This window comes from Bombus impatiens, unplaced genomic scaffold, assembly GCF_000188095.3.
Source record: "Bombus impatiens unplaced genomic scaffold, BIMP_2.2 scf_0020, whole genome shotgun sequence".
Classification (NCBI taxonomy): Eukaryota; Metazoa; Arthropoda; class Insecta; order Hymenoptera; family Apidae; genus Bombus; species Bombus impatiens.
In genome coordinates, this window is record NT_176439.1 from 337,943 (window position 1) to 357,788 (window position 19,846).

The 19,846-nt window shown below is 28.5% G+C and overlaps 7 protein-coding genes across 11 annotated transcripts; 4 read left to right on the forward strand and 3 right to left on the reverse strand.

The window, feature by feature from the left end:
* Positions 1–1,568: 1,568 nt before the first annotated feature.
* On the reverse strand, positions 1,569–3,089 carry LOC100746479 (protein FRA10AC1). The gene is made up of 4 exons (XM_003484806.4): positions 2,744–3,089; positions 2,286–2,451; positions 2,053–2,212; positions 1,569–1,981 (listed from the first exon to the last, which is right to left on the reverse strand). Exons 1-4 carry the CDS (start codon positions 2,848–2,850, stop codon positions 1,683–1,685), a joined length of 732 nt encoding a protein of 243 aa, XP_003484854.1. The 5' UTR covers positions 2,851–3,089; the 3' UTR covers positions 1,569–1,682.
* Positions 3,090–3,356: 267 nt separating this feature from the next.
* On the forward strand, positions 3,357–6,352 carry LOC100741047 (hydroxymethylglutaryl-CoA lyase, mitochondrial). The gene is made up of 2 exons (XM_003484762.4): positions 3,357–4,439; positions 6,124–6,352. The coding sequence occupies exons 1-2, from the start codon at positions 3,485–3,487 to the stop codon at positions 6,150–6,152; spliced, it is 984 nt and encodes a 327-aa protein (XP_003484810.2). The 5' UTR covers positions 3,357–3,484; the 3' UTR covers positions 6,153–6,352.
* On the reverse strand, positions 4,567–9,310 carry LOC100746597 (armadillo-like helical domain-containing protein 3). 2 transcript variants are annotated; one of them, XM_012383992.3, is made up of 11 exons: positions 9,295–9,310; positions 8,481–8,666; positions 7,081–7,366; positions 6,804–6,937; positions 6,509–6,719; positions 6,142–6,436; positions 5,840–6,057; positions 5,537–5,769; positions 5,343–5,469; positions 4,956–5,230; positions 4,567–4,892 (listed from the first exon to the last, which is right to left on the reverse strand). In XM_012383992.3, exons 2-11 carry the CDS (start codon positions 8,631–8,633, stop codon positions 4,800–4,802), a joined length of 2,025 nt encoding a protein of 674 aa, XP_012239415.1. In that variant the 5' UTR covers positions 8,634–8,666; positions 9,295–9,310; the 3' UTR covers positions 4,567–4,799. The 2 variants fall into 2 exon arrangements, with proteins under 2 accessions (XP_012239415.1, XP_012239408.1); XM_012383985.2 differs by lacking the exon at positions 9,295–9,310 and adding an exon at positions 8,979–9,266 and having other exon boundaries at positions 4,571–4,892.
* On the forward strand, positions 7,339–8,489 carry LOC112212629. The gene is made up of 5 exons (XM_024366808.2): positions 7,339–7,433; positions 7,590–7,668; positions 7,742–7,913; positions 7,999–8,243; positions 8,309–8,489. Exons 2-5 carry the CDS (start codon positions 7,636–7,638, stop codon positions 8,324–8,326), a joined length of 468 nt encoding a protein of 155 aa, XP_024222576.1. The 5' UTR covers positions 7,339–7,433; positions 7,590–7,635; the 3' UTR covers positions 8,327–8,489.
* Positions 9,254–11,828, forward strand: LOC100746838 (probable sulfite oxidase, mitochondrial). The gene is made up of 7 exons (XM_003484809.4): positions 9,254–9,536; positions 9,703–10,329; positions 10,402–10,588; positions 10,671–10,796; positions 10,887–11,079; positions 11,152–11,352; positions 11,433–11,828. The coding sequence occupies exons 1-7, from the start codon at positions 9,496–9,498 to the stop codon at positions 11,735–11,737; spliced, it is 1,680 nt and encodes a 559-aa protein (XP_003484857.1). The 5' UTR covers positions 9,254–9,495; the 3' UTR covers positions 11,738–11,828.
* On the reverse strand, positions 11,261–13,754 carry LOC100741170 (probable proline--tRNA ligase, mitochondrial). 2 transcript variants are annotated; one of them, XM_024366786.2, is made up of 7 exons: positions 13,619–13,754; positions 13,098–13,349; positions 12,749–13,010; positions 12,508–12,689; positions 12,228–12,440; positions 11,896–12,166; positions 11,261–11,673 (listed from the first exon to the last, which is right to left on the reverse strand). In XM_024366786.2, exons 2-7 carry the CDS (start codon positions 13,305–13,307, stop codon positions 11,639–11,641), a joined length of 1,173 nt encoding a protein of 390 aa, XP_024222554.2. In that variant the 5' UTR covers positions 13,308–13,349; positions 13,619–13,754; the 3' UTR covers positions 11,261–11,638. The 2 variants fall into 2 exon arrangements, with proteins under 2 accessions (XP_024222554.2, XP_003484811.2); XM_003484763.4 differs by having other exon boundaries at positions 13,438–13,733.
* A 202-nt stretch (positions 13,755–13,956) lies between these two features.
* On the forward strand, positions 13,957–19,321 carry LOC100741284 (coiled-coil domain-containing protein 186). Of its 3 annotated transcripts, XM_012383954.3 has the most exons (10): positions 13,957–14,104; positions 14,233–14,436; positions 14,572–15,940; positions 16,020–16,290; positions 16,366–16,769; positions 16,852–17,390; positions 17,489–17,754; positions 18,120–18,143; positions 18,250–18,399; positions 18,470–19,321. In XM_012383954.3, exons 1-10 carry the CDS (start codon positions 13,981–13,983, stop codon positions 18,542–18,544), a joined length of 3,426 nt encoding a protein of 1,141 aa, XP_012239377.1. In that variant the 5' UTR covers positions 13,957–13,980; the 3' UTR covers positions 18,545–19,321. The 3 variants fall into 3 exon arrangements, with proteins under 3 accessions (XP_012239377.1, XP_012239361.1, XP_003484812.2); XM_012383938.3 differs by having other exon boundaries at positions 14,233–15,940; XM_003484764.4 differs by lacking the exon at positions 18,120–18,143 and having other exon boundaries at positions 14,233–15,940.
* Positions 19,322–19,846: the final 525 nt, after the last annotated feature.

Consider the following 19,846-nt stretch of genomic DNA (forward strand, 5'->3'; position numbering starts at 1 on the left):
ACTAAAACTTAATTTTTTCAATAAAGTTATTTTGTGACATTCCTCGTTTCTTCCCCTTATCATTATGGAAACTAAATTTTTTTTATTATCATACAAAATACGAGTCAAGAAGTTACAAAATATAAATTATTATAGATATCAGTGTAAATTAGTTTACACATATATATTTTTTCGTTGATTTAATTCAATATTTATTAAAATATATGTAAAATAGTACAAGGTATAACAAAAAGATTTAGGTACTCATATACAAGTTCATAAGTTAGTACAGTTGAACCTCGTTTGTTTGAACATGTCGGAGTACATAACAGTTCGGATAACCAAACAGTCCCACTAATAGACGTTCGCACGTATATTCGTTATAAGAGTAAGTGTTTATATGTATTATGAAATTACGCTCGACCATAGTTCGGATAATTGGGGTTCAGCATTAATTTCTTTGAATAAACGAAGTTCTACTGTATATTGTATATTGGACTAGAACCTATTCAAACATAATATAGTTATTCATCTATTTATATCAATAACGTATTTTTTATAAAGGACAATAGAATTGATGTTTTATTGATTATTAACAACACAATAACGTTTTTTGATTGTATGTTATTTTCAACATGAATGATTCTCGCACAAGAAATTGGCGTTTATAGAGATGTTAAATAGATACGATATTGAAGGAATATATCCTAATATTGAATTTTTCTAGTAATGTGTGTACTGTATGTTTTATAAGTTCAACCTTATACGATATAATTATAAACTCGTTATGTATTGTATATAAGTATTGTAATTATTGAAAATAGTGTAAGTTTGAGTAGTAGGCTAGCCTTTTTACATGAGATTTCAATTATACAAAAAAGAATGATATAGTAAAATCTAAAGTAAAAAAATTGACTTGAACTGTTATTCATTTTTTGCTGTATAAATTGAATGCATATAAAATGTGCTTTTATTTTTTTTGTATCTATATAGATGTATAACTTTATTACCATCAAACAAAATTTAGAAGTACAAGATTACTAAACTGTTTTACAAAAGATAAACCCCCATATTCATTATATACATATATACGAATCAAAGAACAATATAATTTGTACAACTTATAAATATTATAAACTAGAAACTTCAGTTTATGCTTTCATTTGCAAATTTCAATCGATGTAATTTATGAAATACTTCCAAAAATGGAAGTTTTACTCTTTTCTCAATGAAATAGTATATATCAATAATAATGAAAGAAATAAAAATTGTGCATTAAAATTATTTAAATCTTATGGCTAACTCAAAAATTTACTTTATTGTCAATAATGTATGTGGTTGATGAAAATATTTGACTGCAATAAAAATAAATAGTTGTATTTATTATACAATATACACATATATGTATATATATACACATTATTACCTGTGGTGCTAGATTTTTTTCACAAGGTTTTGTTGTAAATGTAAGTAAAAAATAACAACAGTTATCTAAGTGCGTAAAAGTTAAAAAATATGTACTAAGTCTTGTTATCATGCAATATAAGGATAGAACATGAGTTACGCATCAATCAAAATAAAGATACAACAACTGCAAATGTTATATTTATTTGAACATGACTCGTGTTGTGTATAGAAATTATCGTATTTTTTTAAACATTATTCGTAACAGATGATTTTATAAGAAACTTTAATTTTGTTTCTCACATTAGCAAATCTGCTAGATATTCTTCAAATTCCTCCTCTCTTGTTTTTTCCAGATTTTCAATTGGTTTTTCTTTCCAAATTTTAGATTCATCTTCATCTTTTTCTGTATCATCAATTGATTTCCCAACATTACTTGTACCTTTATCCTCTTCAATTTTAATTGGAACTGTTGATGTACTAGGCATACTACTGGGTGTTTCAGTATTTGTACCTAATCTCTTTAATGTTTTATGTTTCTTTGCTTCACGTTTTTGAGATCTATAATTCAACCTTATAGAACATTCAGGGCACAGTCCTTAAAGTGCATATCAATGATAAGCCTGTATTCCAAATGTAACAACTTAAACAAACTATAAAATGACTTACTTAATTTGACAAGAGCATTTTTTTTCTGATCATGCTCTATGTAACCAAAATTTACTTCCCAAGATTTAAGATCCTCCTTTTCTTTACATTTTTTATTTCCACATTCAAACTGTCCCTTACCAACGATAACTTCCTTCTCTGTTCTCCATCTTAAGGCAACCTATTTAATATTGACCTCCAGGATTTAATTTCAGAATACTTCATTATATATTGAAATGTATATTATAATCTACCTTATTTTGTTTGTAATATGTTAAGTCAGCTATACAGTATTCTTTAAACAATTTGTCATAATATTTCTTTGCCAAACGAGCACCCCATGTTTCTGGTTCATTATCTTGATCCCACAGAAATCTATGGTTTTCTCTAATAACGTCATAGTCAGTCTTATCTCGGGACCTCGAAACACAGGCCGAAACGTCAAGAACTGCTTGTTTTAGAGTTTACAAAGCTTTCATTTTTTTTAATTGTTTATTTCTATGTAATGCACATTTCTTTTAAATACCCTTCTAATATTAATATTTATAACATTTGGTAAGAATGCTTTTTTTACCAAACTTTCATATTTTGAATAAACGTAAGTTAACTTTAACTCACTAATTATGAAACGCCAATTTAATATATTAATAATACAATATGGTTATGATATCAAGTTATAACATATGAAAACCAATTAAAAAATTTAACATACGTATCCCGTTTCAAAGATGACACTGAACCTCCGTACAATGTGAAATAATCATTTATAAGTTTTTTGTGTCTGTCATAAGCTGACAAATAGGCATAAGCTGGAAACATGTTTCTTCTTAGCACAGACTGATTTTATTTCTAGTTCGATGTGTAACGATGAAGTATTAGTTAAAATGTACACGACACTACACGACACATATCAATCAAAAAAAATAAATGATAAGAAGAACAAATATTATTCCACTAAACATAAATATACAATTCACGTTCTCTTTTCAGAAAATACGTTGATATCAAAGATATTTGAAATTACTTAGATATATAGTACATACACATGTCTTTCTTACACTATTACGAAGTACTTTTAAAAATGGCGTCGCAGTGGAGAGTAGCGCCATTATAACAGATTCAACAATGAGAACAACTGAAATTCTATATATTTATAAATAAAAATTCCCAGAAATTTGAACACTACTTTATTGTGCGTTCTATATTATTTTAATACAACTTTGACTTGTTTTGTATTTTAATATTTCACGTAATTGAACATTAATTAAAGTAATTCAATGTTACGAATTTACATCACTTTATTATCATAACATTTTTTTATCGGCACATTTTATCATTCTATATTGAGCAATGTATTGTGGATATTTTTTACTGCATATCAAATACATTTCTCTTAAGTATAGTATTGCATTTCTTTTATAAGGAAAAGAAAATAAAAGTAGAATATACTAATATGTACATTTTTAAATTAATGATGTTTAAAATTATCAGTAAGAATAATGTAAGTAATTTTTCTGTAAAAAAGATGAGATCAATTAGTAACTTTGTAAAAGTAGTTGAAGTTGGACCTCGAGATGGATTACAAAATGAAAGAAATATTGTCCCAACCGAAGTCAAAGTTGAGTTCATTAACAAACTATCAGAAAGTGGATTAAAGAATATAGAAGTTACCAGTTTTGTGTCTCCAAAATGGGTTCCCCAAATGGCAGACAATGCAGAGGTGTACCAAAAGATTAATAAGAAACCAGATATTTCTTATTCAGCATTAGTACCAAACATAAAAGGCTTGAAAGCTGCATTGGAAGTAAATGTAAAAGAAATAGCTATCTTTTTGGCTGCATCTGAAACTTTTTCAAGGAAGAATATCAACTGTTCCATTGATGATAGTATGAAAAAAGCTAGAGCAGTTATTGAAGAAGCCTTAAAATATGATATTAAAGTCAGAGGATATATATCATGTATCATTGGTTGCCCTTACGAAGGTCAAATTCAAGCAACAGTTGTAGCCAATTTAGCTACATTCATGTTACAATGTGGATGCTATGAAATTTCTTTAGGAGATACTATTGGTGTAGGATCACCTAACAAAATAAACAATGTATTACATGAGTTGGGATATGTATCAAATGACATGCATGAATTTGCAATTCATTGTCATGATACTTACGGACAGGCACTAGTAAACATTTATGCTAGCCTTGAACATGGAATAAGAATTTTTGACTCATCTGTAGCTGGTCTAGGAGGTTGTCCATACGCAGTTGGAGCCTCTGGAAATATTGCTACGGAAGATCTACTCTATCTTTTACATGGACAGGGTTTAGAAACTGGAATAAATCTTAATGAAATAGTAAAAATAGGAGAATTTATCAGTAGTCAGCTTCAAAGACAAAATCAATCCAAAGCAGGTATTGCGATTCTAGCAAAAAAATGTTAAGACTGTAACTGTTTTAATAATACCTTGAAAAAAAAAATAGCAGAATAACGAAGAAAATGAATCTGTGAAGAAAAGCATGGATAGTAATGGAAGGATTCTATCTTATACTTATTAAATTTTAATGATCTTTTTTAATCTTGTATACACAATCCATAGAAATATGGCGCAACGATTGAACACACTACGATGTGTTACTTTCGCAACTAGCTATACATTCTTTGTGATATTAAGAACATACATATAAAGCTGATTTTATTTAAAAAAATACATTATAATACATGACAACGGAATGACACACAGTATTTGATTCACGTTTTACATAGAACCTATGTTACGAAATATTCGATAGTTCTTGTAATATAGCCTGTGTGTCTAATGTACTCAAATCTATCGATCCTCGAGTATCAATTACAACTCCAGTTACCTAAAAAATAATCATGTCATGACAAAACATTTAGAATCATAATTTTATTTAATTGAGCATTACCATTTCCTCAAAGAATGCAACATGATTAGGTTTCTCAGAATATCTTTCATATTGATCTAAATTATCTTGCAATTTTAAAGTAAGGCTATCATAATTTTGTATTATGATAGCTAAAATTTGTTGTTCTGTTGGAGTGGACAAACTTTCACTAGCTAACCACGCTGCTATTTTTGGTGGAAAATGATTTACTATGTCTCTCATATTCACCAAACAATTTGTCAATTTTAATGCATGTTCTTTATACTCATAAGATTCGCTTGTTGAATAACGGAGAGCTTGAACATATAAATAAAGTATTTTTATTATTAACTATTATATGACTAAAACAATAAAAAATATGAGTTTAAATTAAATTAAAGTAATATGAAAGATTTGTTTAATATATACCCATTGCATTCAAATTTGTGAAAATAAGCCTCATTCGTATTATTTCATAAAATAATTCATCATAACTGCTAGGGGAGGATAAGAATGTATCTCCGTACGTAATAAACAAATTTAAAATATTCACAACCTAAAAAAATCAAATTCATTTTTTAAATTTATACTTGATACGAAAATTAAATAAATCATTAATTTACCTGAATAGCTAATGGAAAAATATTCATTTTCTTAATAAGGTGGCTTTCATGAGTGGTTAAAAATTTGAGTAAATTAATTAGTGCAGTCCAAAGATCTCTCCATTGATATCCAAGCCTAACTCTACATCTTTTTTGGTAACAAAGCAACCTTTGTAGAACTCCAATACATTGATGATAAAGTTCCAATGGAAATTTTTTCATCATATGCGATGTAACAAATTCGACAAGTAAATCTACAATATTGTGATAATTATTTAAACGATTCAAACTTTAGTACTAGATACATATGACAATTATAAATACCAAGTAAGGTAGCTGCTAATGGTTGTGCTGGTGCTGCTTTATCTTGTATCTTTCTATGATGCATCGGTACTCGATGGAGTTGTACTCTAAATGCCAAATTTGCATCATGCATTAAACTGTTTGCATATTGATCCTCGGCAATACAACTTAATATGAGGAAGCACAATTTAACGTTATTCATTATTGCCTCTGTTCTGATCACCTGCATAACTATTGAACTGAAATAATTCAAGTTTCTTACAATAAAAAATACAACATATTTGCGCGTATTATTCTTTTTACAGCAATACTATGCTCCTCACCAATACTGTAAGAATGTGGCCAGCAAATTAAATGGCTGCGCCATCACGTCAGATAGTTGTGTTCCGGGAGCTACCGCATTTGGTCCCAATGTATTATTTGGAGAAGGTGGTGCACTAGTATCACTTTGTGTATATGCCAAAGTTGTTACAAAATTACGATTTAAATGTGTTGCTTCATAAAGTGCTAATAACAATGCATTATTTGCACGGACTTGTTGCGTTTTCGCTTCTTCTTCTCCAACGAACATACTTCCAACTATACTGGTTAAGGAAGATAACCAGGATGCTTGTATTTCTATATAACATGATTCTTAATTAATACATTTATAGTAAATGATTTGAAAATATAATTATGAATGTTCTATACCTGCTCTTTGTTGAACAAACTGTCTGCAAAAGTCCATCAATGAACTTGATATAACTTGCCCATAGCCATTAAGAGCTAATTCATCATCCAAAATCGATAACTTAACAATATAAGGATTTGCCCTTTCATGCTTTCTATAATTGACTAGAAGTGTTAAAAGCAATACTGCATCATGTCCGTGACGGCTTCTAGCTGTTGTATCTCTTAAAAGCTATATAAAGAGAAATAGAAAATATTAATGCTTAATGGGAATCATTGTCAACAATTATAGTAGTCATACTAAAGTAACACCTACTTGAACCAGAGATTCAAAAACACTATTAAGCATAACATATTCCAACAAAGTGTTCTGACTAACATTGTCCATGCCAGTTACAATAATTAACAACAATTTCAAGCACAAAGCTTTTAAACTATCAGGGTATTCACCTAGAATCATGGAAAATTTTAATAATCGGTTTGTTTCTTTTGAAAAACTGTAGATTATTTAAATGTTAAATGTATATTTGAATCTTTGATTTCTTAACATAAATGAATTAGTAATTACCTATCATGTATTAAAATGCACATACCTGTTAAGAAATTATTACAATGTTGCATTAATGTTGTCATCCTCTGTTCTGCAGAATCAAATCCTACTAAGATATCTATTAAATTAAATCCACAATCACCTTGACTAGCTTTTTTATACATGGACTGAATAACAGCTGCTAAAGTTTGTAAAGCATATACAACTCTGAAAGGATGTTCATCAACTAATGTATCTACACAATGGCAGACTAAAGCATTTAAGTTTTCTCTGCTTGCATTTAACTGTTCTGCAGTCATATGTAAAATTTCACTTTCAATATGTGGAACCTAAAAATATAGGAAGGAACATGTATTGTTAAAACAATTAAATACTGAATGTGAATTTAACCACAAGGTACTTAATGTAATGATTCATTTGTTTTTTCTTTGACAGAAAGGATTCATCAGAAAATTTGTTGTAAACAAGAAGTACTAAAGATTTTCATTTTATTTGATTTACTTAAAAACTTTTTTCCACTGAAAGAATGATATTCCAAACTTATGATTCCAGTATTTAAAAACTAACTTTTGGTTGTATAAATGTGTCTTAATACATCATGTTTGGTAAATTTGTTACAAAGTTAATACAAGTGAGTGTAAAAGCATGTTACAAATGTATATCTATAATTGAACAATATTGTTTGTATTTATTTAATGTTATAGTCATTGCCAACATGGGAAGTAACTAAATATTATGGGAGAGTATGTATATATCAATTAAAATGTTTAAAATATAGAGTTCAAACAAGTGAAGCATGGTTTAATTTCAAATGCAAATTTATGCCAGGTAGTTTGCATAAAGAAATAGAATGTGAGGATTATGTTGAACCCAAAGGTACATGTTAAAAATCAGAAATACATATTTTATTTTTTTCATAAAATTATCGATTTATAAACAATAACTACAAATAAATTTTTAGTTAGCAATAAGTCTAAACAACAGAAAGAACAACCAAAAGTGTCATCTGAGAGAGAATCACAAGATAAAGTTCAATATAATGCAAAGGATCATAAAAGCGTACCAACTTCACTCAAGGAATTAAAAGATAATTACATTATTGATGAATTAATAGATTCAGAAAAGAAAAAGCAAGGAAAGAAGAGATGTCAAGAAAATAACAAATATCCTATACATGAAGATTATGTGACAAAGAAAGAAAGAAAAGTACAATTTAATTATAATCTTTACTATTAATGAATTCTTCTTTTAATAAAAAATTTTAATTGCAGGTAAAACGTGCTCAATGATTTTCATGGTAGATTAGAAGAATTTTTAGTTTGGAACCTCTGCAACATTCTCTCAAAATTACAAAAAAATTTCAGAAATGTTTATCTTTTATTAATTGTATTTGTATATAATATTAAATAATGTTTAATATTTGAAAATAATGAAGATACTGACCATAGGTTTTATTAAGAACAATTCATTCCAAAAATTTGGATGAGCTAGTGTTAAATCCTCTCCTTTGAAAAAGCTTTCATAAATAGGTACAAGTTTTCCTTTATGTTGGCGTTTGGAGCCAGAACCGCTCCGTTTTCTCATAGCCATTGCCATAATTGATTATTCAATTTTTATCATTTCCTTTACCTAAAAAAATACATTGATTTCAATAATAATTATATTCAGAATTTATACAATCTTACAAATTTTAAATACATTGTTTTATATAATAATATATTGCTTTATTTAAAATTCGTAAATTCTTATCTTTCAATACACCTATACACCATACACCATACCTATAACCTCTATACTGAATTTTCAATGATTTTAAATGAATAAATAATACTTTGATAGATACAACATCTTTCAGATAAAAATATGTATCGCACGTTTTAAAATTGTAAAAATATATAACAATAAAAATCTTGGGAAGAGGGACATCAAGTATTTACTTACTAATAAAGCAGATAACTTCTTGATGTCATATAAGTAATTTCTGTATTATTTGAAAAAGCAGTACTAAAAGTATGTCTTTTTATGTATGTTTTAACTATTATTCTTGTTTATATAATTTTTGAAGGGTTTCATTGAGACGAGACTCTAAGTACTGAAAATGAAATAATGACGCAAATAATTACGAAAACATCCATGCACAAGAATGACAGGGAGCCATCATGGAATAAAAATTTGATATATACATAACATACACATCATGAACATATGTCCATGATACACATTATACTTGTTGTGATATCTCCGTTCGAAAACTTACATCTTAAAGATAAAATCAAGTTCATATATACATAATGATTTGCTTATATAAATCATTAACATATGGTTCCTTAACATACGATTAAATACGTAATCCATTATTACACACATATGTATACACGATTCATCTAATTTATGAGAAAATCTTCTGGTACTACTTGCATACTGTTGTGTCAACTATAAAATATAAAAATTTCGAATTATGATTTTACATTCGAGGATCTTAAATCATCTAAGAAATAGGTTCTTATTACTTTGAATTTCATTGTTATATTTTATAGTGATATAATAATATTTATATGTTAAGAATATTAATAATTCTATATAAATAAATAATAAACTAAAATTATCTTATTTTATAATGAAATAAAATATTATATAAATGTGATAAAAATATTAATTATTTTAGACCATTGTCATCAGCGACAAGTGTTTATATCCAGTACTATCTTGAACCATTTAGGCAATACTCATCTTATAAAGAACAGTATATTAAACAAAATAGAGTCAAATATAGTTCTTATGCAAAATATGCAGCATATATTACTGTTGCCACATCTATATTAGGTTTACATTATTACGTATTTTATAAAAAAGCTCAAGCTTTGGATAAGAAACCTACTTTATGTGGAGAGTTTAGAGCAGATTTAAAGACATACAATCTAGAAGAAGTAGGCAAACATGATAATAAACAAAATGGGATTTGGGTAACATTTAAACAAGGAGTATATGACATAACAGATTTTATTGAAAAACATCCAGGTGGTCCTTCTAAAATAATAATGGCAGCTGGCAGTTCAATCGAACCATTTTGGGCAATTTTTGCTAACCATAATACAGAAGAAATATATGAGCTCCTTGAATCAATGAGAATTGGAAACATATCTAAAGATGATGCAGCCTCTAATGCAATTAATGAAAATGATCCATATTCAAAAGAACCCATAAGGCACAAAGTTTTAAAGATAAATGGACAGAAACCCTTTTGTGCTGAACCACCACCTTCTTTATTGATAGAAAGTTTCATTACACCAATGTAAATTTGAATATAATTTTTAGAAATTTTATGTGTAAAAAAATTTACTTTTAAAATATTATTTCATTTTAGGGAAACATTTTATGTAAGAAATCATCTTCCTGTTCCTGAAATAGACTTGAAAACTTATAGTTTAGAATTAGCTATAGAAGAAGTAATAAAAAAGACTTTCAAATTTGAAGACATAAGGAAATATCCCAAGTACACAATAACAAGCGCTATAATGTGTGGAGGAAATAGAAGATCAGAAATGGCACAAGTGAGTTGATATATTCTCCCTCTTTTAAATAAGTATTTTTATATTTTTTATTACGCATTATATTTTTTTTAATTTATCACAGGAAAGACAATTGAGAGGACTTAGTTGGGGTGTAGGTGCTGTTGGTAATGCTACATGGACTGGTACAAGGCTATGTGATGTATTGAAAGATTTAGGAATTAATGAGGATAATTACAACCATATACAGGTATTAATGTATAAACGAAAAAGAAAGGTTTTTTAAATATTAAAAGTTATAAAAAAATATTTAGAAATATAAATAATTTCATGGAACAAGTTTGAAGGGTATGACTTAGATCCTTCTGGTACACCATATGGTGCAAGTATACCCATTAGCAAAGCTATGGACCCTAGAGCAGATATAATTTTAGCTTATGAAATGAATGGGCAACCAATACCAAGAGATCATGGTTTTCCTGTTAGAGTAATTGTGCCAGGTGTTGTGGGTGCTAGGAATGTAAAATGGCTTGGTACTGAGTAATAAATATTATAATCAAACAATTTAATTAATAATTTTGTAAGCCCTTCTGTAATTTTTATAGCCAGAATAATTGTTTCAAAAGAAGAAAGCCCATCACAATGGCAACAAGGTGACTATAAAGGTTTCTCTCCCAGTACCGATTGGGATAATGTAGATTTTTCTAAGGCACCTGCTATACAGGAAATGCCTGTGATTTCTGCAATTTGCAAACCAGAACATGCAGAAACAATCAAAGTGGTAAATGGAAAGATAAATGTGAAGGGTAAAGTATAGTTTTTAAGATTTCACTTATCTTTACAACACTAATATTATAATTATACCTTGACCAAAACGTTTTTGCAGGATATGCTTGGTCAGGAGGGGGTCGAAAAATCATCCGGGTTGACATAACAAATAACCAAGGTAAAACTTGGTATACGGCTGATTTAAATGCAGAAGATAAGAACGCTAAAGAAGGTCGATATTGGAGCTGGACATTGTGGAGTATAGATCTCCCTGTTAAAGAGGGAAGTAAAGAAATAGAAATTTGGGCAAAAGCTGTAGATGCGTCATATAATGTCCAACCGGAAAGTTTCAAAAATATCTGGAATTTACGAGGTTTTGTTTGTAATGCATATCACAGAGTTAAAGTTAAATTAGAACACTAGAGTTACTTAGAGAACTTATAATAACAACTCAATACACTAAAAATTTTTGTATTTAGTGAGAAATAAATAACAATTTCTTTTCACTAGAGAACATGTATTTATAATAAATGCACTTGTTACAATAGTACAATGTATTTAATATTTTTAAATTTTTATACCTTCTTTATTGAAATAACTAGATATGTCATCCAAAGGTATTTGACAATTTGTCGAACTATTTATATCATGAATTTCAATCAAAGGTGGAGATTGTATTGCGGATTTACCAATTATAACAACATATGGGAATCCTGTTATGCGGGCGTGCATAAGACGATTTCCAATACTTAAGTGTGTTCTATCATCAAGTATAATATCAGTATTTAATGGAGTTAAGACCTCCATTATGTCTTTCACATATTGTAATGCGCTTTCTTCCTTGCTACCTCCCTGTAAATTATAATGAGTTTTTAGTATTTATTGTTTATAAAAAATATTGTATAGTGTATACCTTTGGTGGTATAATGCAAATAGTATATGGTGCTAAATTTTTTGGCCATCGTAATTCTTTTTTGGTAGATAATAATTCAGTCATGACTGTAAAAATACGACTCAAACCAAGTCCATAACAACCCATTACTAAGGGTTTTCTTTCCTTGTTTGTCTTCAATATTACATTTAAAGGTATTGTATACTTTGTATCTAATAGAAATGTATGTCCCACCTTGAATAAAAATTAATCATTTATTACAGAATCTTAGATTAGTTCAAAAATTAATTTTTCCCATCACCTCAGCAGTTCTATTTTGCTCAAATACACTCCCACATTCTGGACATTGTGATTTCTTGCACATTACTTTATTAATGCTGTACTGACAAGATAAGCATGTATAAACATTATCTTCACCAATACTACTTATATAATGATATTCATGAGACATTGAACCTCCAATTGTTCCTGGATCACCAATAGCTGCAAATATGAATAATATTAATAAAAGAAACATGAAATTGCATTATTTATTTCACTACCTTTTACATATGTTATTCCTATTTTCTTAAATATATTCTCATAAGCTTCACATACTAGTGCATATGTTTCTTTTGCTCTGTCCAAATCTATATCAAACGTGTACAGATCTTTCATGATAAATTCTCTACTTCTCAAGAATCCCAATTTTGGTTTTATTTCGTCCCTCCATTTGTTAGAAATTTGATATAATTTTAAGGGATACCTTTTTGGTGATAATGATCCTACTGATGACACCATAAAACAAATTGCTTCTTCATGTGTCTTTAGAGATATGACAAATTTATTGAATTATTTTTTATTCTTCAACTTATTGATCTACTATCTGATATCTTCAATAATGATACATACTGGACTGAGTACATATTCCCTCTGAGATCTGTCTCGTAATTTGAAGAATTCATTCATATTATCATCAAACCTATTTGATTTTCTCCATAATTGTGTGGATGTTAAAGCTGGAAGTAATAACTTTTGAGCTCCAATCTTTTCCATTTCGGTATCAACGAGTGCTATTAATTTATTTAAAACGCGTAAGCCTAAGGGTAGAAATGCATACATTCCATTGGCAATTTGTTTGATCAACCCATATTTAACTAAGTTCTGCAATTAATGATATAAAAAATATACATTATAATTAATAAATATCGAACAATACAAATAAAAACAAACGATGAAATAGAAAGAGTACTTCGTAGCTTTTCGAAGGGGGATCTATTTTTTTATTGGTGGCGATCGTAGATGTAGTCGGTTGAAATAAATGCGATAATTTGTTTATATTACGAATCGGTAAACTTGACATGTTGAAATAGTCTTGGATAAAATATTGTAGCTAAATGCACACACAATACACTAGAATAAGTGTATCTTACCAACTGGCCTCTGATTTTACGCCCTACACATTCGCATCAACTACGTACATTCGCGTCAACTACACATATTCTTGGTTGATGTTTTTAGGTCCAGTGATATACGGTTCGTGGATACACTAATCATGTTCGTAATAATGGTTAGAAAATTAGAAACGGACTAAACAATCTAAAGAATGACAGATAGATTCTCTCAAATTTTTCAACTTTTAGATTATTTTCTTTGATTTTAATTTCTTTCTCCACGATTGTTGCTTAATGCTGTAATCGCAAGTTTGTTGTCAGTTTGAGAAAATTTCTCAACTTCTATAGTTTTCGTCAGAAAATGTAACACAACGAAATAGGGTCAAGTTGATCCGAAACAAATGGAATTTACAGTTGGTGAAATGGAGGGAAAGAAATTGGAATTATCTTTCCAGGACAAAATCTTTTCTGAAAATGTCAATCAGGCCGATTCCAGTGTAAAATCAGATGTTTCGATTGCAGAAGGTACGATTTGAGGAGTTCTGTTTAACGAAAATTTAATATAAATTATTTTTCGAGTTGCTTAAATAAAAATATTTCAAATGGCAACTGTTTAAAATTTTTAATATTGCTTCTTTGATTAACATTTTTAGATATTAATCCTATAACTCAACAAGATATAAAAATACATGAAGAAATAATGCCAATTCATGAGGAGTTTGTACAAGACAGCACTGATGAAATTAGAGGAGATTCAGTATTAATAAAGAACAGTGATGAAAAGAAATATCAATTGATAGAGAGAAACAATATTGACACAACTGTAAAAAGTTCCACTTCTTTAAGTAATTTCACAAGTGAGTTTATAAAATGTCAAACATCTGTTGATACAATCCTTTCACAAGAAAAGTGTCTTCAGAAATCATCTTCCTGTAATGATATTAAATTATCTTCAACGACATTATATGATACATTGTTATGTACATCTTCAGATACAATTTCTAATCATAATGTAAGGTCTATATCACCAAATACAATATGTAATGATGAAGAAGAAATAATTTTTAACAATAAATTGTATATGGAGGAACATGAAACAAAATCGTTGAAAAATATTGTTGGTGTAGACACACATGAAAACTGTGGAGTTAAAGAAAATATTGGAGAAACGGAAGAAGAAGTATATCATCCTAATGCAAATGGAAAATTACTAGTAAATAATGGTCAAGCTCCAAGAAGTTTAGTTAAATATGAAAAGAATTTTAATGAAGAACAAAAACTATGTGAAATTATCAAGGATACTAAGATACAGAGCAATGTAATATCTAGACCAACTTTGGTCGATGATAGCAGATTGGTGAAAATTTCACTGCCAACAAATCCAATTAATATAATGCAATCAAATGCTCAGTTTCTAAACAAAAGTCGTAACTTTTTAAATTTTATTACAGAAAAATCTACAAACATCATGGAAAAAGCACTGTTACCACAACATATAGCAATGAGATATAATTCAGTAATGAAATCTGTAGATAATATTTGTAATGAGAAAAGATATACAGAAGAATCTTCTGGCATGGAATCCTCTTTGACAGGATCAGCATTCAATAATACATCAGATTCGTTTTTAAAAACAAAAAGTATTTCTTATGTAACAAAAGGTCAAATGGATGTGCAAACTGTAGAAAATGAATATGTAAAAAATGATGAAAATAAAAACACTTTCATGTTAAGTTCGAATGAAACTATAAGTGGAAATATTGAACAAAATAGTAAATATTTAATTACAAATGAATACATCTCTGATCAAAATAATGTCATTGATCATTCCCCTAAATTAAAAGATTCAAAACAATCAGAATCCTCTTCCATCAGTAACAATGTTAATAAAACAAATGATAATGTACTTTGTGCAAATACAAGTAGGAATCACAATCTTAATTTTGTGGTATTAAATCCTGGAGGCAACAATATAGAGGAAGCTATTACTGATACAATATATAAAAAAGGAGAAGCAAGTGCTGATTTTGAAGAATCAAAACAGAGTTTGTTGCAACATCCAGTTTATCTTACTTTATTAAAAGACTACGCAGATTTAAAATCTAAGCACTTGAAGCTACAGGAAAAAGTTGAACACCTGGAAGAAAGGAATCGAATTTTGGAAGCAGAAAACAAAGGAGAGATCTTTTCTGTGCAAATAGAAACATTAGAAAAGACAATAAATAGACTTACACTTGAATTGCACACATCATTAGAAGCACAGGAAATGTATAAAAAAGAGTACAGTGCTGCAAATAAAGAAAGGGAAAGCATGGTAATGAAATACGCAGTTAGTGAGAAACAACTTATTGATACACAAAGGTACATCAAATTTGTATAGCTTTTATCAATATATTTTATAATTATTTAATATCTCCTTTTTTTATCTTACTGTCATTAGAGCGAAGGAATCTGCAGAACGTAAAGTAAAAGAAATGACAATGCAACAAGAGACACTGCATAGTAAACTACGAGAAATGCAAGGGGAACGAGGTAGAATATGTAATATTCTAACTGGAAAACATCGTGAGGTAACTGATCTTCAGAGAGAAGTTGAAAAATTAAAGGAAGATGTAAAGATGAGGGATATAAAGTTACAATGGACTCAGAACAAATTGAAAACAGAAATGGATTTGCAGAAGGAAACTCAACAAAAATTAGACAAAGCCACGGTAATAACGCTAAGGGAAGGTAGTTTATTGTTTTGTATGTAATTTTATATCAGTTTTGTTTTTTTTTTTTTGTAGATCAGGATCAACGAAATGAAGGAAGAATGCGAACAAGTCCGCAAAGAAACACAAGAAACAATGCGAAAATTTCAACAATCGGAAGAGAATAAAGCAGTTACATTAGATCAGCAATTGAAGGAACAACAGGCACGTTTAATTTTAGAAAGACACGTTACTGAGGATAAAGAAATGTTGAGGATTCAATTACAAAAGGAAGTAGATACATTGAAACACAGACAACAAGTTCTAATTGAAGAAAACAACACGCTCAGTTTAAAGATACAGGATGTTGAAAAGAACCGCTTAAATTATGAAAGTAATCTGAATAATTTGAAAATTATAACAGATCAACGTCAAAAAGAAATTACAGAACTACTAAGTAAAGTATCTGAGTTAGAATCATTGAAGACTCAGCTTCAACAGTGGGTATCACTCTTTTAAAGTTATGATTTTAGCTTGTTTTATGTTTATCTTATTAGTAATTTGTTTCTCTTTTTAACATAGCAAAAATCAATACTTAGCATCAACGGAAGTAGAGATCCAACATTTACGTTTGGCTAATGAAGAATTACAGGCTGATATGTCTGCGTGCCAACAGAAAGAAGCAGAGATGCTGGACTTCACGCAAAAATTGACTGATAAAAATGTACGGCTACAATCGGAGTTTACAGCCATTGAAGCCAAAGCAAAACAATTAGAACAAGAGCATGGACCATTATATCAAAGTATAAGTGAATTAACTGATAAAGTAAAAGCACTGGAAGAAAATCTTGCTCGAGAAAAGAAAGCGAGAATCGAAGAAAGTGAAGTTTTAGAAAGGTGTCTTACGGAACAAACGCAGGCAGCGAAAAATCTTGCTCAGCAATTGGAAGATAGTCAAGGAGAAAATGCGGTGTTAAAGAGGAAACAACAACTAAGTATGAAGGAAATGACGCGTGAACTTCAACAATGTCGGAAAAAATTAGATGCGTTCGAAACGTCAATACCTTATAATTCGTTGAGTGTTGCATCTAGAACTGGATCAAATATTTCATTAAATACAGGTTTTTAAATACGAGATTTAAATATTTATACATGTTTTGACATGTTATTGTGTTGATATTTATTATTATTGTTACTTTATTTTTTATTATTATTTTAGGAGATGCTTTAAATGGTGCCTTATCCGATAACAGTATCAATGGTGACCAAAGTATTCAACCTACAGAGCCTAGTAGACAATTGTTAATAGATCGTATTATAAAGTTACAAGAGAGTAATGCTAGGAAAGCAGAAAAACTAGATTTTTTTGAGGAACACACTCGAATATTAGTTGAAGAATTGCAGAAGAAAAAGAAAATCATACAAACTTATATTTTACATGAGAATATTGGTGCCATGGGTGGCAATGAGAGAGATAAATATAAGGTAAATTTCATCTTTAGACTTTTGAATCTTATAGATGCAGTGGAACTCCATTTATATGAACGAAATTTTAGTAGTGTCTGATTAACTGAACTTTAGCTATGTGGCACACTCTCATATTTTGTGATATATTCTCACATTATTATGTATTTAACAACAAATGTTTTGTGGAATCTTTTTATATGAACATGAATTCTTATTAACTGTATGAAAAATCATAGTGAACAAAAATAGGGCATTTCCTATTATATGAACGACCTGATTATGTGGACTAATTTGTTCCCAACAGGTTTATATAAACGGAGTTATACTACATTATAAATATTATGAATTTTATATTATATTATATTTCACTTTTTATGTACAAGCATATCAAGAGTAGGAGAAATGCAGTAAGTTTAACAAGAAAAATTTAAACTATCATTGTAACTTTCGTGGTAATTTATAAATCTAAATAATTATAAGTTTCGTTTAGTTTTAATTGTTATTGGATTACAGGCTGAATTAGCAAGACATGGAGGAATAATGGCCTCTGTCTACAATCAACGAGTCTCGGATGATAATATGACTCTTGAATTATCATTAGAAATAAATCAAAAACTCCAAGCGGTTCTCGAAGATGCATTATTTAAGAATATTACTCTAAAGGTAAACGTAAATATGTAAAACATATATCTATAAATGAACTTGCTATTCTAACTCATTGTTATCCTTTTAGGATAACATCGATACTCTCGGTGAAGAAATAGCAAGGTTAACGATGCAGAACCAACAAAGGCAAAATACACACTAAAAGTATATTAGGACAACATACTTGTACTTATATTGTAAAGATAACGAAATATCAAATGCATGTGTTAAAAACGCGGAGATAGGCAAATTATCGATTAAGAAACTTGGTATATATATACATATACTAATATTAACTTTAATGTCTTATACTGAATATACATAAAGTTACATTTTTTTCTATAAAATACACATAAAAAGTCATCATTTTAAGTAAAATTAATCTTTCACAATAATTTGAAAGATATATTCTTTTTCAATTCAAAATGGATATAATAATTTCGTGATTACTTTTTCATCCGAATGTTTTTAATGTATCTTTTTATGTATTATATAGTAGTTTTTATCATATACATATTGTAAAAAAGGAACTTTGGTATATTATTTTAGTTCCTTTGTTATTTAACTGATAGTTGATTTCCATTATAACTGGTATTGTGTTTCAGTATCAAAAAAACAGCTTTATTATATCTAGTCAAAAATATTGATACTTAAAAGAATTCATTAAAGTGTTAAATGCAGAATATAGGATATTTTTGATAAATATTGGCATTGTATTATAACGTGTAAAAATACTTTGTTCTTCACACGAACCCCTGTTTATTTACTTAATTATTCTATACAAATTTCCGATTTTTAAAGAACATTCCATATCGTTGATATCATTAAGAATTTGTAATACATGCCAATGAAAATGTTTAGTAAGAACTTATTAATATTGTATTAGTTTTATGTATGTATAATACATTTAATTTATTAAATAAGTACGTTACAGTAGTAATTAAGGATTATATATATTATATCTGATGTAAAAATTGTAAACCTCTATAGAAAAAAAATATGACATGGTATTGTATAAAATAATTAAAAAAATATTCCAATTTATTCTAAATGGACAAATTTGAAATTCCTTGTAAATTATTTTCATTTTAATATCATAAAGAATGATTCACTTACCGTATGTGTATCCCTTACTTATCATAAACGAATACATATCAAACATATAAAAATAATAATCGAAAAACTTATATAATATAATTTTTATAAATTTATTCGCAATAAACCATAAGAACATAAAGATCCCGTATTACACGAAATATGTTAGAAGGAAAAGATTCTAATTATTTCTAATGCAATAATTTTACAATAATAATAATAAAAAAAGATTTGAATGAAGTAGGCTTGTTCACACATTTAATGACAACCTGTACTACATAATATAAAGTATTTGATTATAACAAGGCGAAGCAGACCTTGTGATTTTATAATTATATTTTTATAATTATATTTTTCTTGTATTTTTTCA